Genomic DNA, 16,492 nt, shown 5'->3' on the forward strand with positions numbered 1-16,492 from the left:
GCACAACACAGCAGCTACTGCTTGAGGAGAGTTTAACAAAGTATATATATTTGCTAACACAAATCTCTATGCCAACACTGGAGAGAACACTGTAGATGGTGACATATGTAAAATGGATGAGATTTGGGGTCCAGAGATGTGAAGATTAGATAGGAGAATGGATATTAGGGTACAAGTTCATGTACAAGTATGTCAAAGGTTAAAAAAGAAAGAGTAGAAGCGATAAGGTAGACAAGTGTGATGCTCTCAAGAATGAGGAAGAAAAGACAAATTATGTGTGCCTACTTGCCTTGCCACAAAAATACTACTAAAATAGAACAGGTTGTTGGTATGCTTTCAATAAAGCCCTGACTCCATGACCTCCTCCAGGGTGCCACTTTTTTTTTTTTTTTTTAGATGGAGTCTCACTGTCACCCAGACTGGAGTGCAGTGGTGTGATCTGGGCTCACCGCAACCTCCCCTCCTGGGTTCAAGCAATTCTCTGCCTCAGGCTCCTGAGTCACTGGGATTACAGGCATGTGCCACCAGGCCTGACCAATTTTTGTATTTTTAGTAGAGACAGGGTTTCACCATCTTGGCCAGGCTGGTCTTGAACTCCTGATCTCATAATCCACCTGCCAGGGCCTCCCAAAGTGCTGGGATTAAAGGAGTGAGCCACCATCCCCAGCCCAGGGTGCCACTCTTTAGGGACTCACCCCTTCTGAGCCTATTATGCTGAGGCTGAATTCATTTGCATCTTCTGGGTCAAATGGAGGACGTGCCTCCCACCACGATGATGACCAAATACATGGGACATGAATGATGCACAGACTAAGGGAAAGACAGAACAAGGGAACAGCCAACATTGTCTCAGAACAACTTGCCCATGAAAGCCCACGAGAGAAAAAAACTGAGTATTTCAAGGAGAATTTCTGAAGAAGGTCTTGCAAGAACAGCCTCTGGTCTATGTAGGCAGTGATGTAGTCTGTGAAGGCAATTCCTGCCACAGGAAGGCATAAGAAAATAGCAGCTAAAGAAAGGAAGTAGACTGTGGGTACACAGGAACCTGAAATCTGGACAAGGACACCCAAACATCCACAGGACTAACACAGTGGGCTTCTGACTATGAATCCCTCCCTGGGAGCCTGCAGTAAATCAAGTGTTGGGGCTGCTCCAAGAAAGGAGTAGGGCAGTATGTACACCTCAGTCCTACCAACCAAGAACCTACCCATAGAACTGAAGCAGGAAGCTGTGTCCATGCTCCTGACATGAGAAATTCTTGCCAATGGGGAAAGAGGGGGGAACGGAGACTAGCTCAAGTCACAGGGTGAGTGTGAGCAACTTACCCAGGGAGGATATAAGTGCCAGGTTCTCCAGGGTCACATCACGGTACAGGCATCTCTGAGCCTCACTAAGGAGATTCCATTCCTCCCAGGTAAAGTTCACAGCCACGTCTTCAAAAGTCACTGTGCCCTGTTATGATGTTGACAGATGAAACTACAAACTGCCCCTATGCTGAGGTATCACAATCCATCTCTCCCACACATCTACTCTTGCACATCCTCCTCTCAAGGTCCTCAAACATAAGAGAAACTAGGCCCACTGGTCATGGGGTACAGCCCCCAACAACAATAGTTAGTTGAACAAATAGGTATCCGTGCAGTGGCTGTGACATAAAGTCCACCCCCTCCTGACAGGCACTTTCCCTAGCATGGCCGAGGTCATGGAAAGCCCAATGTGGCACCTTCAGTACAGCAGAGAAACCCTCTCTAAATGCACCTCATTCTTTAGACTTCCAGGTACATTCCATGTCCATCCCCAGCTGACTGCCACACACCACTGGCCTCTCTCTGGCCTTTAAACAACTTAAAGTACATTTTTTTGTTTGTTTGTTTGTTTGAGACAGAGTCTCACTCTGTCACCAGGCTGAGATGTAGTGGCATGATCTCGGCTCACTCACTGCAACCTCCACCTCCTGGGTTCAAGCAATTATCCTGCCTCAGCCTCCCGAGCAGCTGGGATTACAGGCGTGTACCACCACGCCTGGCTAATTTTTGTATTTTTAGTAGTGATAGGATTTCACCATGTTGGCCAAGCTGGTTTCAAACTCCTGACCTCATGATCCGCCCACCTCAGCCTCCAAAAGTGCTAAGACTACAGGCATGAGGCACCGTGCCCAGGCAGCTTAAAGTATCTTAATTCCCTCCTTTTTCTTCAACTAGTGTAGGTTGAAATCTCCCCCTAGGGTTATAATGTTGGTAAAACAAATTACATCTGATATTCTACACATGTCATCAAGAGCAATCTACAAATCAATTGTATTGAGCCAGGTGTGGTGGCTCACATTTGTAATCCCAGTGCTTTCGGAGGCTGAGCTGGGTGGATTGCCTGAGGTCAGGAGTTTGAGACCAGCCTGGTTAACAATGTGAAACCTCGGCTCTACTAAAAATACAAAAAATTAGCTGAGCGTGGTGTCGGGCACCTGTGATCACAGCTACTCGGGAGGCTGAGGCAAGAGAATCCCTTGAACCCAGGAGGCAGAGGTTGCAGTGAGCTGAGATCATGCCATTGCACTCCAGCCTGGGCAACAAGAGCAAAACTCTGTCTCAAAACAAAAAAAAATCAAATATATTAACAGCCTGATGAGAGGGACACCACTCACCACAGAGAGCCACATGGGGGTTGCATTGTGGATAAGAGAGAGCAACCACGGCCATGACATGCAAGCTTTGTAAGATGAAGAGAGTGTAATGGCCTGATTCCCTCAGGAGGATGCCATTGACTTATTTGAATAACTCTGGACATACAAATGGAATTGAAACTCACTACAAACTATAACAGGAACTCTGCCTGGTCCCATTGACGGAAAGGCTTTAGAGGCTAGGATACATTCCTTTTTTTTTTTTTTTTGTGACAGAGTCTCACTCTGTCATCCAGGCTGGAGTGGGGTGGTGCAATCTCAGCTCACTGCAACCTCCACCTCCTGGGTTCAAGCAATTATCCTGCCTCAGCTCCTCAGTAGCTGGGATTACAGGCCTGTACCACCATGCCCAGCTAATTTCTATATTTTTAATAGAGATGGTGTTTCACCATATTGGGCAGGCTGCTTTCAAACTCCTGATGTCAAATGATCCACCAGCCTCAGCCTCCTAAAGTGCTGGGATTACAGGCGTGAGCCGCTGCACCCGTTCAGATACATTACTTAAGAGTGTGAAGTGGCCAGTCACGGTGTCTCACACCTGTAATCCCAGCACTCTGGGAGGCCAAAGTGGAAGGACTGCTTGATTCCAGGAGTTCAAGACCAGCCTGGACAACTCGGCAAGGTCTTTTTCTACATACAGACACACACACACACACACACACATGAGAGAAAAAAATTTAAATATATAAAAACAGAGTTAAATGGGAAAGAAACTTGCACTCAGGCCATTTGTGGTCATACCAATATCACCAGGCATCCAGGTGGCAAATCGCATTGAGCCTTCATTTTTGGCCTTACATCACATCATGGCTGACACCATCCAGAGTGTGTATGGCCCATTCAAACTGATCCAATATTACCACAGAATTGCAAATCTATTGGATCCTAAAAGGAGTGGTGGTCTCAGGTAATTCTATGAAGGCCTCCTTGCATGGCTCCACAGAAACACAGAACCATGTGTGGCTTCAGCTATCCATGACCCTATCCATGACCCTATTCCACTTCTGTGCTACACTTGCCAACCCCTCAGCAATGATGACCTTTCCCTCAATTACTCCTGTATTTCTGCCTGCATCTCATCTCTATTATCTCCATGGAAGTCTGCCCCATGACAAGCTATGCCCTCTGATACATCCTACATTCATTGTCACTTACCTCCCTCTCCTGTGTGAATGCATAACACAGGTTATGAATGCCAATAATGTCACCCAGGGACCCAGGCAAAACATCTAGTCCTCAGCCTCCAACCAGCCCTTTCTGGCTCCCTAAAAGATTTACTACCTTATTATGAAGTGTGTCCTCCAAAATGGGACCCATGGCTAACACACCTTAGTCCACACTTTAGCTATCATATACTGGATGTCTCCAATATCAATTCCTTCCCAGATATCCCAACCTATGTGGACAAGCATCTCAGGGTCTGAGCATGGTGAAAACAACCCTCCTTATATCCCCAGTGGCTATTATGCCTACTCCCAACTTGCTCATCTCAGCTGATACAGCTTCTATCACTGCTGCTGCTAGGACCAAAAACCCTAGGGTTGCCGGGCATGGTGGCTCAAGTCTGTAATCCCAGCACTTTGGAAGGCTGAGGTGGGTGGATCACCTGAGGTCAGGAGTTCAAGACCACCCTGACCAATATGGTGAAACTCTGTCTCTACTAAAATTACAAAAATTAGCCAGGCATGATGGCATGTGCCTCCTGTAGTCCCAGCTACTCAGGAGGCTGAGGCAGGAGAATTGCTTGAACCTGGGAGGCAGAGGTTGCAGTGAGCAGAGATCATGCTACTGAACTCCAGCCTGGTGACAGAACAAGACTGCACCTAAAAAAAATAAAAGCAAAAACAAAAAAACCCCAGCGTCATACGTGAAACCCTCTTGCATATCCTTACCAACCACATTAGAAAATCTAGCTGCTTCTTTACCAAATGTAAATCACAATTCTAGTGACATCTCCTTGGCTAACAATCATCCATTAAACCTCACCTGGATGACAGAATGAGCCTCAATGCTGTCTTCCTTCCTCCTCCCTTAACCCCATGTTCCTTTCTCCAATGTGGAACCAGACAGAACTGAAGTAACATCACCTCCCCACTCTGATCAGTTTTATCTCTGAGCATTTCACATACTGCTACCAAATCCAGGGCTGACCTTCTAAGTGTTTACACAGTTTCACTGAAATGGGAATACCTCCATACAACCTGTGTTATGGACTTAGGGCCTAGGGTTTAAGGTTTCTCTAGTGTTCCCAGTTGAAAGGACTGAGTTCCAGAAGTGCAACAGAGCAGGATGGTGGAATAGCAGCATCCATTATGCCCTTAACAGAACACCAATTTTTTTTTAAATAGAGTCTCTCTCTGTCACCATGGCTGGAGTACAGTGGCACAATCTTGGCTCACTGCAACCTCTGCCTCCTGGGTTCAAGCAATTCTCCCTAATTCTCCCTGCCTCAGCCTCCCAAGTAGGTGGGATTACAGGCACCTGCCACCACACCTAACTAATTTTTGTATTTTTAGTAGAGATGTAGTTTTTCCATGTTGGCCAGGTTGGTCTCAAATTCCTGACCTCAGGTGATCTGCCAGCCTCAGCTTCCCAAAGTGCTGGGATTACAGGCATGAGTCACCCACCGTGCCCAGCCTAGAACACCAAATTTAAAAGCTATCTACACAAAAAAAAATCACCTTTGTAAGAACCAAAAATCAAGTGAGCACTCACAGTACCTGGAATTAAGTTTGTATTACTGGAAGTGGCACTAAAAGGGGCTGTAGAGTCTTGAGTTGCCAATGCCACCCCTCCCCATCCCCCAGCAGTGGCTGCCTGTTGTGGAGAATCTGTGCTCCTGGGAAGGAAACACACAGTGACTGTCAGACATTGTACAGAACTCAGTGCTTCCCTGTCATAGCAGAAAGCAAAACTGGGCTGAACTCAATGGACACCTACCCAGGGAGTAAGCATAGCGACCAGCCCAGCCAGAGGGGAATTGCCCACCCCAATGGTCAGGACTTGAGATCTGGCAAGCCTTGCCACTGAGGGCTGGGGGGCTCTGAAGTCCTAAATAAAATTGAAAGGCGGTCGAGGCCACAAGGACTGCAACCCCTAGGCATGTTCTGTGCTGAGCTGGGCTCCAACTCAGTGGACCTGGTTGGGTTTGGGGAGCACAACCTACTGAGACACCAGTTGATGTAGCTAAGGGTGTGCTTGTGCCACCCCTCCTGCAACCCCAGGCTACATGGCTCCTTCCTTCCACTCGAGGAGAGGGAACAGCAAAAAGAACTTTGTCTTGCAGTTTGGATGTCACCTCAGCCACAGGATAGGGCACTGGGCAAGGTTGTGAGGACCCATTCCAGGCCCACCCAGATAACATTTCTAGACACACTCTGGACCAAAACAGAACCCGCTGCCTTGAAGGGAAGAACTCAGTCATGGGAGGACCCATCACCTTGTGACTAAACAACCCTTGGACCCTGAATAACTAGCAGCAGTACCCAGGTAGTATGCGATGGCAGTGGGTGAGACTCTGAGACATGCAAACTTCACATGTAACACAGCACACTGCTAGCTGTGGTGGTTACAGTCAGAGACCCCACCTGCTTGAGAATAACAGAGGAAAAAGTAAAGGGGACCTTGTCTTGCACCTCAGCTACCAGCTCAACCACAGAGGGATAGAGCACCAAGAAGCCTCTTGGGGTCCCTGATTCCAGGCCTTGGCTCATGGATGACATTGCTGGACCTGCCCTGGGTGAGTCTTGAAGAGTGAGCCTCAGACCAGGCAACACTCACCACAAGCTGACTGAAGAGCTCTTAGCCCTTAGTGGAACCTCAGTGGTAGTCTGACAGCACTCCCTGTGGGCCTGTGCTGGTGGTGGCCACAGAGTGAGGCTGCTCTGCCTGTGGAAAGGGGATGGAAGAGTGGGAAGGACTGTATCTTGTAGTTTGAGTGCCAGCTCAGCTGCAGTGCAAAGGAACACCAGGTAGATTTCTAAGGATTTTTACTCCAATCCCTGGCTCACGGATGGCATCTCTATACCAACCTGAGGCCTGGGGAACTCACCGTCCTAAGGAGAAGGACATAAGCCTGTCTGGCTTTGCCACCTGCTGACTGTACAGGGCTAGGGCCTTGAGGGAACACAGGTGATAGCCTTGTAGTGGTCACAGGAGCCTTGGGTGAAACCCAGTGCTGTGCTGGCTTCAGCTCTCACCCAGCACAGTCCCAGTGGTGGTAGCCAAAGGGGTGCTTCTGTCCCAACCCCCAGTTTCAGGCACTTCAGCACTGACAGAGAGATGCTGGGACAAACTGAGGGAAGACCCAACAAGAGTCTCTATCTGTTAATGCAGAGCATTCTTTCAGATCTTACTCAAGACCACAAAGGTGGTATAGCTCTCTGCATCTGCAAGAGTCACAGCATTACTGAGTGTGGGGTTCCCCCTAAAGTCGATTCAGCTTAGATCACAACACCCAAGTCCTTTCAAATACCTGGAAAGTCTTCCTAAGAAGGACAGGTACAAATGAGCCCAGACTGTGAAGACCACAATAAACACCTAACTGTTTAACACCCAGACACTGACGAATATCTACAAGCATCAACGTCATCCAGGAAAATGTGACCTCACCAAACAAACTAAATAAAGCACCAAGGACCAATCCTGGAGAAACAGAGATATGTGACCTTTCAGACAGATAATTCAAGATAGCTATTTTGAGGATTTCTCAAGACAAACACAGAGAAAGAATTCAGAATTCTATCAGATAAATTTGGCAAAGAAATTAAAATAATTAAACAGAACTGGCTGGGTGTGGTGGCTCACACCTGTAATCCCACCACTTTGGGAGGCCGAGGAGGGTGGATCACGAAGTCAGGAGATCGAGACCATCCTGGCTAACAGTGTGAAACCCTGTCTGTACTAAAAATACAAAAAATTAGCCAGGTGAGGTGGTGGGCACCTGTAGTCCCAGCTACGCAGGAGGCTGAGGCAGGAGAATGGCATGAACCCCAGGGGGCGGAGCCTGCAGTGAGCTGAGATCATGCCACTTGCACTCTAGCCTGGGCGACAGCGAGACTCCGTCTCAAAAAAAAAAAAGAACTGGCCAGGCATGATGGCTCACACCTGTAATCCCAGCACTTTGGGAGGCCAAGGTGGGCCAATCATGAGGTCAAGAGATCGAGACTATCCTGGCCAATATGATGGAAACTCGTTTCTACTAAAAATACAAAAATTAGCTGGACGTGGTAGTGTGCACCTGTAGTCCCACCTACTCGGGAGGCTGAGGCAGGAGAATCGCTTGAACCTGGGAGGCGGAGGCTGCATTGAGCCAAGATCACACCACTGCACTCCAGCCTGGGTGACAGAGGGAGACCCTGTCTCAAAAAAAAAAAAAAAAAAAAATCAAAATGGATTTAAAAAGACTTAAATCTAAAACCTAAAACTATGAAACTACTACCAAAAAAGACTGAAGTGGGCAAAGACTTCTTTTTTTTTTTTTTTTTTGAGATGAAGTCTCACTCTGTTGCCTAGGCTGGAACACAATGGCACAATCTCAGCTCACTGCAACCTCCACCTCCCCAGGTTCAAGTGATTCTCCTGCCTCAGCCTCCGAGTAGCTGTGATTACAGGCATGCACCACCACACCCAGCTAATTTTTGTATTTTTAGTAGAGATGGGGTTTCCCCATGTTGCCCATGCTCATCTCAAACTCCTGATCTCAGGTGATCTGCCCGCCTTGGCCTCCCAAAGTGCTGGGATTACAGGTGTGAGTCACTGAGCCTGGCAGACAAAGATTTCTTGAGTAATACTTTTCAAGCACAGGCAACCAAAGCAAAATTGGACTAATGGCATCAGATCAAGTTAAAAAGCTTCTGTACAGCAAAGAAAACAATCAATAAAGTGAAGAGATAACCCATAGAATGGGAGAAAGTATCTGCAAACTACCCATTTGCAAAGGGATTAATTACCAGAATATATAGAGTTCAAACAACTCTATAGGAAAAACTCTTAATAATCCCACTTAAAAATCTCAATAGACATTTCTCAAAAGAAGACATACAGCCAGGAGCAGTGCCTCCCAGCTATAATCATAGCAGTTTGGGAGACTGAGGCAGGAAGATCACTTGAGCCTAGGAGTTTATAACCACCCTGTTTAACCAGTGAGACCCCCATCTCTACAAAAAAGTTTAAAAGCCAGCCAAGGCAAGGTGGCACATGACTGTGGTCCCTGCCACTTGGGAGGCTGAGGTAGCAGGATAGCCTGAGCCCAGGTGGTCGAAGCTGCAGTGAGCCATCATCATACTACAGCATTCCAGCCTGGGTGACAGAGCAAGATCCTGTCTCAAAAATACAAACAAAGGACAATGACATACAAATGGCAAACAGGTATAGGAAAAGGTGCTCAACATCACTGGTCATAAGAGAATTCACATCATCTCACCCCATTAAAATGGCTTATTTATATCCAAAAGACAGGCAGTAACAAATGCTGGTGAGGATGTGAAGAAAAAGGACCTCTCGTACACTGTTGGTGGGAATGGAAATTAGTACCACCACTATGGAGAACAGTTTGGGGGTTCCTCAAAAAACTAAACATTAAGCTCGCATATAATCCAGCAATCCCACTGCTGGGTATAAACCAAAAGGAATCCAGTATATCACAGAGATATCTGCACTCCCATGTTTGCTGCAGCACTGTTCACAGCAGCTAAGACTTGGAAGCGACCTAAGCAGTCATCAACAGATGAATGGATAAAGAAAATGTAGGCTGGATGCGGTGGCTCATGCCTGTAATCCCAGCACTTTGGGAGGATGAGGCCAGTGGATCAGGAGGTCAGGAGATGGAGACCATCCTGGCTAACACAGTGAAATCCCATCTCTCTAAAAATACAAAAAATTACCCGGGTGTGGTGGCACACATGTTTAGTCTCAGCTACTTGGGAGGCTGAGACATGAGAATCGCTTCAACCCAGGAGGCAGAGGTTGCAGTGAGCCATGATCGCACCACTGCACTCCAGCCTGGGCAACAGAGAGGGATTCCATCTCAAAAAACAAAAAAAAGAAAAGAAAAAGAAAATGTGAGGGCGCGGCGGTGGCTCACACCTGTAATCTCAGCACTTTGGGAGGCTGAGGCTGGTGGATCACGAGGTCAGGAGTTCAAAACCAGCCTGGCCAAGATGGTGAAACCCCATCTTTACTATAAACTACAAAAATTAGCCAGCCACGATGGCAGGTGCCTGTAATCCCAGCTACTCCGGAGGCTGAGGCAGGAGAATCGCTTGAATCTGGGCAGCAGAGGTTGGAGTGAGCCGAGATTGTGCCACTGCACTACAGCCTGGATGACAGAGTGAGACTCTGTCTCAAAAAAAAAAAAAAGAATAAGAGCTAGAAAAAGAGAATAAGATCTAGTATTTAGTAGCACAACAGAATGACTACAGTAAAAATAACCTAATTGTACATTTTTAAATAACAAAAAGAGTATAATTGGATTGTCTGAAACAAAGGATAATGCTTGAGGTGATGGATACACCATTAACCCTAGTATGATTATTACACACTGCTTGCCTGTATCAAAATATCTCCTGTAGGCGGAGGTTGTGGTGAGCCATGATCGCACCACTGCACTCCAGTCTGGGTGACAGAGTGAGACTCCTTCTCAAAAAAAAAAAAAAAACTCTCCTGTAACTCATAAATACATACACCTACTATATACCCACAAAAATTTAAAATTTAAAAAAGAAAAGAAAATATTTTAAAAAATAAAAAATAAAGAGTCCCACAACACCACAAGCTAGAGAACATATGGGTCGGGGTCAGTACCAGTGAGGGAATGGAACACTCTCCATTTCCTTATCTGAGTTCCTAAAATGCTTCTAAGTGCTTGGAGGAGAGGCAGACATTACAGGAATGCATCCCTGATAGGATGTGATAAGCTCAGACCTCCAGGTACCCCTTCTAGGCCCTGGAGTCAGGTGACCTCAGACTGCTTGTCTGACCTGCGTGCCTTAACGTAAAATGTCATCTCTACCACCTATGTGATCTACAACAAAGATTCAACCTCCCAGGGCCCCAAGGTGCTCATCACCTCTCTCCACTCTGTTCTTCCTTTGATTGGCCTTTGGAAAACCTTTAAAATCCAGATTTTGAGCCTGTCCTTTTTATAGAGCACACTTGACATAACTAACTCCATCTTAGAAAAAAACAATTTGTATTTCACAGGGCACTCTGCCATCAAGGGTAAGATGCTTTGTTTAATAAACAAAAAAATAAAGACGGCCAGGCACGGTGGTTCACACCTATAATCCCAGCACTTTCGGAGGCCGAGGCGAGAGGATTGCCTGAGCTTGGGAGTTCAAAAGCAGCCTAGGCAACATGGCGAAACCCCGTCTCTACTAAAAATATAAAAAATTAGCCGGGTGTGGTGGCGGGTGCCTGTAATCCCAGCTACTTGGGAGGCTGAAACAAGAGAATCTCTTGAACCCGGGAGGCGGAGGTTGCAGTGAGCCAAGATTGCGCCACTGCACTCCAGCCTGGGTGACAGACTGAGACTCTGTCTCAAAAAGTAAAATAAATAAATAAATAAATAAATATATAAATAAAATAGGCTGGGTGCGGTGGCTTACGCCTGTAATCCTAGCAAGTTTGGAGGCCGAGGTGGGTGGATCACTTGAAGTTGGGAGTTTGAGACCAGCCTGACCAACATGACCAACATGACCCATCTCTACTAAACATACAAAAAATTAGCCGGGTGTGGTGGCGCATGCCTGTAATCCCAGCTACTCAGGAGACTGAAGCAGGAGAATCGCTTGAACCCGGGAGGTGGCGATTGCAGTGAGCCGAGATCACACCATTGCACTCCTGCCTGGGCAACAAGAGTGAAACTCCGTCTCAAGAAAATAAAACAAAATAAAAAATAAAGACTACATCTAACCACATAAGGTCACAAACAAGCAAACTCTTCCACTATCAGTTCTCAACAGAGGATTCTGTAACTGTAAAAGATTAGGCCTTCAGCAGCTCAAAAGGGCCGTCCTGACAGTCACTTATAATAAAACTCAGCATCTGCTGCCTAAGGTTCTGCCACCTCAAAGACTCTTCCTTGTAAGACTGCAGGCCAATTGCCCACCAACTGGCCCAGACCAGGATGCCTTTTGTCTTCCTTGATCCCTCTAAACTGGTTCCATAACGTTTGCTCCTATCTTTTTTCTCTTGATGCTAAACATTATTTTGTTCGTTGTGTTGTAATGCCCAACCTTGTTTTCACTAACCCGGTTTTTAGACTCTCCCTTTTGCTCTCTTAATCACCTAGCCTCGTTTCCATATGAATAGGCTCTCCCTTAGCTGAGAAAGCCAGACAAGCTCCATCTGGCCCCCTTGATTTACAAGACATTAAGGACTCCTTACCCACCCCCCTTTCCTCGAGGAGTTAACTTGTGTAAGCAGATTCTCAACATATCAAAGGAGTCCAATTAACTGATAAGGTACTGGAACAAACCATGTATGAAGTTCCCAGGATTTTGCTCAAAAGATAACACCATAAAGCCTTGAGTTTGTGTCTGGCGTAGTGCCCATATCTAACTCTTAAGAAGGATTTAGAGCCCTGCACCTGGTACCTTGCCTTTTTGTAACCATTTGTCGTTTAAATTGTTTGTTTCTCTGTAACCATTTGTCCTTTTAATTTTTTGCATGTTTTTACTTCTGAAGAGTTGGTGCATTTAAGCTCCCCTCCCCTTCCTAAACCAAAGTATAAAAGTTAATCAAGCCCCTTCCTCAGGGCCAAGAGAATTTTGAGCGTTAGCCGTCTCTTTGGCTGCCAGCTGAATAAAGGACTCTTAATTCGTCTCAAAGTGTGGCGTTTTTCTAACTCGCTCGGGTACAACAGTGTTATGTTTAACCTATAACACATGTTAAGTATACTATTGTGTATTGTTTGCTATATTGACTGACTTGTGGGGTGTCTTCAGCCTCTGTGCCCATGGCCGACTACCAAATGAACTGGAATCACTAAAGAGAATTGCCTCCTTTGAACTCCATTTAGCTCATGGCTTTTGTTGACTCAAATATCATCAGTAAACACCTGACACTGTGGAAAGACACAAACATGCATGGACCTGATTATCTCTACCCTTGCAATGCTCAAGACATCCCTCCTTTCTTCGAAAATCTCCATGCCTTCTAGCGTCCTCACGTGAGTGCATAGCTCCCAGCCTGCTTGCTCTCCCAAGAAGAGCTCCGCCTCATAATTTGCACCCAACAGGCACCTGTCGACCCCAGATTCCATCCTTCAGGCTCAGTTCACCTCCAGGCCTTTGCCGGCGCCAGTCCCTGTACCTGTCGGTCTCCCCACCGCATCCCAGGGGTGTCAGAAATGGGGCCCCTCCCGCTAGCGCCTCAGTGTCCCAACGCCGGCGTCCGGGCTGCAGAGCCGTGAGCAGGCGCTGCTACCTCGCTGCTGTCAGGTGACGATGAGGTGACCTGAGGACACAGAAGGCGCCACAATTACCTGAGCGGAGAGCCTCAGCGTAGCCGCCGCAGCCATCGAACCACGTGGTTTTAAGCAGGGTCGGGAGGAGAGGGCGACCAGCCAGGAGATATGGGCACGACAGTCCCTCTCCTGGCCCAGGAGTGGGTCACGCTGGGCGCCGTCACAGAGCTCCAGAGTAGCCTCTGGGCAGCGGAGGACAACTGCTCTCCGCCTTCTGGGTTCAGTCACCGCAGTGCCGACCTAGGGCTCAGGAGCCTCTCCGACAAATAAACCCAACACCAATCAAAATGGCCGCCACCAGAGGGCGCCGGAAGTCCAGACCCATTGTCACGTGCACACAGGAAACGCCTTTATTCTGAGCCCTCATGGCTCTTCCACGCTATAATTCGAGGAGGAGTTTTCTGGGTAATGTAGTTCCCTAGGTAACAAGGAGGGTAAAGGGCGCGATTCCCATAGGCGCTTCTGCAGGAAAAGCCCAGCTCCACCTCAGGAGCATCCTTAAGATGTGCGTCCTGACTGGTATGGTGGCTCCCGCCTGTAATTCCACCAGTTTGGGAGGCCAAGTCAGAAGGATCAATTGAGGCCAGGAGTTAGAAATTAGCCTGAGCAACAAAGCAAAATCCTGTCTCTACAAAAAATAAAAAATATTAGCGGAGTGTGGTCGGGCGGGCCTGTGGTCCCAGCTGCCCTAAGGTTAGGGTTAGGGTTAGGGAGTCTGAGGAGGGCGAATCGCCTGAGCTCAGGAGTTCGAAGCTGCTGTAAGCCGAGATCGTGCCACTGCACTCCAGCCTGGGCAACAGAGCGAGACCTCTTATCTAAAAAATAAAAATAAGGGATAAGTGCTGGCAGCTCACGCCTGTAATCCCAGCACTTTGGGAGGCCAAGGCAGGTGGACCACCTGAGGTCAGGAGTTCAAGACCAGCCTGGCCAACATGGTGAAACCACGTCTTTACTAAAAATACAAAAATTAACCCGGTATGGTGGCATGCGCCTGTAATCCCAGCTACTCAGGAGGCCGAGGCAGGAGAATCTCTTGAACATGGGAGGCAGAGGTTGTGGTGAGCCGAGATCCTGCCACTGCACTCCAGCCTGGGCAACACAGCAAGACTCCATGTTGGAAAAAAAAATAAAAATAAAAATAAATAAATAAATAAAAGATTGCAGATCTTTCTACTAGGCAGAGGATCATCCTGCCTCTCCTTAGAACTCACATTGAGATTCCTTGGGATTATTGGCTGTAACTGATTACCCTAGTGTATGGAAAAATATTATTTCAGAGTTAGTGTAGATGTTCCCAAAGGCTACAGATCCAAATTCACCTATCATTTCAGATGGTCCTTCAGATGCAAAATTCTTCCACTGGAAGCAAAGATTAATGCAAAGATTAATAACCATTATTGTATTGTTAAAATGAATGTGTCAACACCCAGAGGGTTCATTTTTCCCACTGCCCAGATAAAGCCAATTTATCAGGACAGGGGAATTACAAAAGAAAAAGAGCTTTATTCACACAGAGTTGGATGAACAGCACACTGGAGTCTTATTAGCATTACTCAAATCAGTCTCCCTGAAAATTGGGAGACTGGGGTTTTTTGTTGTTGTTATTTGTTTGTTTGTTTGTTTTTTGAGATGGAATTTTGCTCCTGTTGCCCAGGCTGGAGTGCAGTGTCACGATCTCAGCTCACTGCAACCTCTGCCTGAGACCAGGGTTTTTTAAGGATAATTTGGTAGATAGGGGGCCATGAATTGGGGAGTGCTGATTGGTTGGGTTGGAGATGAAATCATAGGGAGTCAAAGTTGTTCTCTTATGCTGAGTGGGTTCTGGGGGAGAGGGAGGCACAAGACCAGTTGAGCCAGTTTATCCATCTGAGTGTGCCATCAGATCCATCAAGTTCAGGGTCTGAAAAATATCTCCAGCACCAATCTTAGCTTTTGCAATAGTGATACCATCCCTAGGAACAACTGGGGATGTTTATAGTCTTGTGGCCCCTAGCTGCATGACTCCTAAATTATAATTTCTAATGTATGGGGCCCTAATAAATCAGTAAGTTAACAGGAATTGGGAAGGAGCCAGCCTGGCAGAACAAGAACCTAACCCCATCTGCAACCTCTTTGTGGGAAGAAACCACAGCTGTCAGAAGTGTTTAACAGAGCAACTCCATCTTGAATAGGGGTTGGATAAAATCAGGCTGAGGTCTACTGGGCTGCATTCCCAGACAGTGAAGGCATTCTAAGTCACAAGATGAGATAGGAGGTCAGCACAAGATACAGGCCATAAAGACATTGCTGATAAAACAGTTTGCAGTAAAGAAGCCAGCTAAAACCCACCAAAACCAAGATGGCCATGACAGTGACCTCTGGTCATCACCACTGCAACACTCCCACGAGTGCCATGACAGTTTACAAATGCCATGGCAACATCAGGAAGTTACCCTATATGGTCTAAAAAACAGAGGCATGAATAATCCACCCTTTGTTTAGTATATAATCAAGAAATAGGGGCCAGGCATGGTGGCTCACGCCTGTAATCCCAGCACTTTGGGAGGCCGAGGTGGGTGGATCACGAGGTCAGGAGATCGAGACCATCCTGGCTAACACGGGGAAATCCTGTCTCTACTAAAAATACAAAAAATTAGCTGGGCGTGGTGGTGGGCACCTGTAGTCCCAGCTACTTGGGAGGCTGAGGCAGGGGAATGGCATGAGCCCAGGAGGTGGAGCTTGCAGTGAGCCGAGATCGCGCCACTGCACTCCAGCCTGGGCGACAGAGCCAGACTCCGCCTCAAAAAAAAAAAAAAATCAAGAAATAGCCATAAAAAATGGGCAACCATGCCAGGCGTGGTGGCTCACCCCTGTAATCCCAGCACTTTGGGAGGCTGAGGTGGGAGGATCACAAGATCAGGAGATGGAGACCATCCTGGCTAACAGGGTGAAACCCAATCTCTACTAAAAATACACAAAAATTAGCCGGGTGGCTCTGTCTATGGAGGACCCACTCTATTATTCCTTTACTTTCTTTTCTTTTTTTGAGCAGAAGTTTTGCTGTCACCCAGGCTGGATTGCAGTGGCATGATCTCGGCTCACTGCAACCTCCACATCCTGGGTTTGAGCAATTCTCCTGCCTCAGCATCCTGAGTACCTGGGACTATAGGTGTGCACCACCATGCCCGGCTAATTTTTGTATTTTTAGTATAAACACGGTTTCACCATGTTGGCCAGGCTGGTTTCAAGCTCTCAACCTTGTGATCTGCCCACCTCGGCCTCCCAAAGTGTTGGGATTACAGGCATCAGCCACTGTACCCGGCCCAAACCAATGTACTTCTTTAATGTATTTGATTGATGTCTCA

At 47.1% G+C, this 16,492-nt stretch overlaps 1 protein-coding gene across 3 annotated transcripts in view; it reads right to left on the reverse strand.

Annotated features, from left to right (window-relative positions):
* Window positions 1-14,003, reverse strand: part of ZNF814 (zinc finger protein 814) — a 44,974-nt gene extending 30,971 nt beyond the window's left edge. The window contains exons 1-2 of one of the 3 annotated variants that reach the window (XM_024236592.3): window positions 13,167-13,980; window positions 1,326-1,452 (exon numbers count right to left, since the gene is read on the reverse strand). In XM_024236592.3, the coding sequence (XP_024092360.3) occupies window positions 1,326-1,452; window positions 13,167-13,202 (163 nt within the window). In that variant the 5' untranslated portion in view covers window positions 13,203-13,980. Of the gene's footprint in view, window positions 1-1,325 lie in introns of all 3 variants that reach the window. The other 2 variants (XR_008516757.2, XM_054541260.2) reach the window with 2 other exon arrangements.
* Window positions 14,004-16,492: the final 2,489 nt, after the last annotated feature.

Source organism: Pongo abelii, chromosome 20, assembly GCF_028885655.2.
Source record: "Pongo abelii isolate AG06213 chromosome 20, NHGRI_mPonAbe1-v2.0_pri, whole genome shotgun sequence".
In the NCBI taxonomy this organism is placed as follows: Eukaryota; Metazoa; Chordata; class Mammalia; order Primates; family Hominidae; genus Pongo; species Pongo abelii.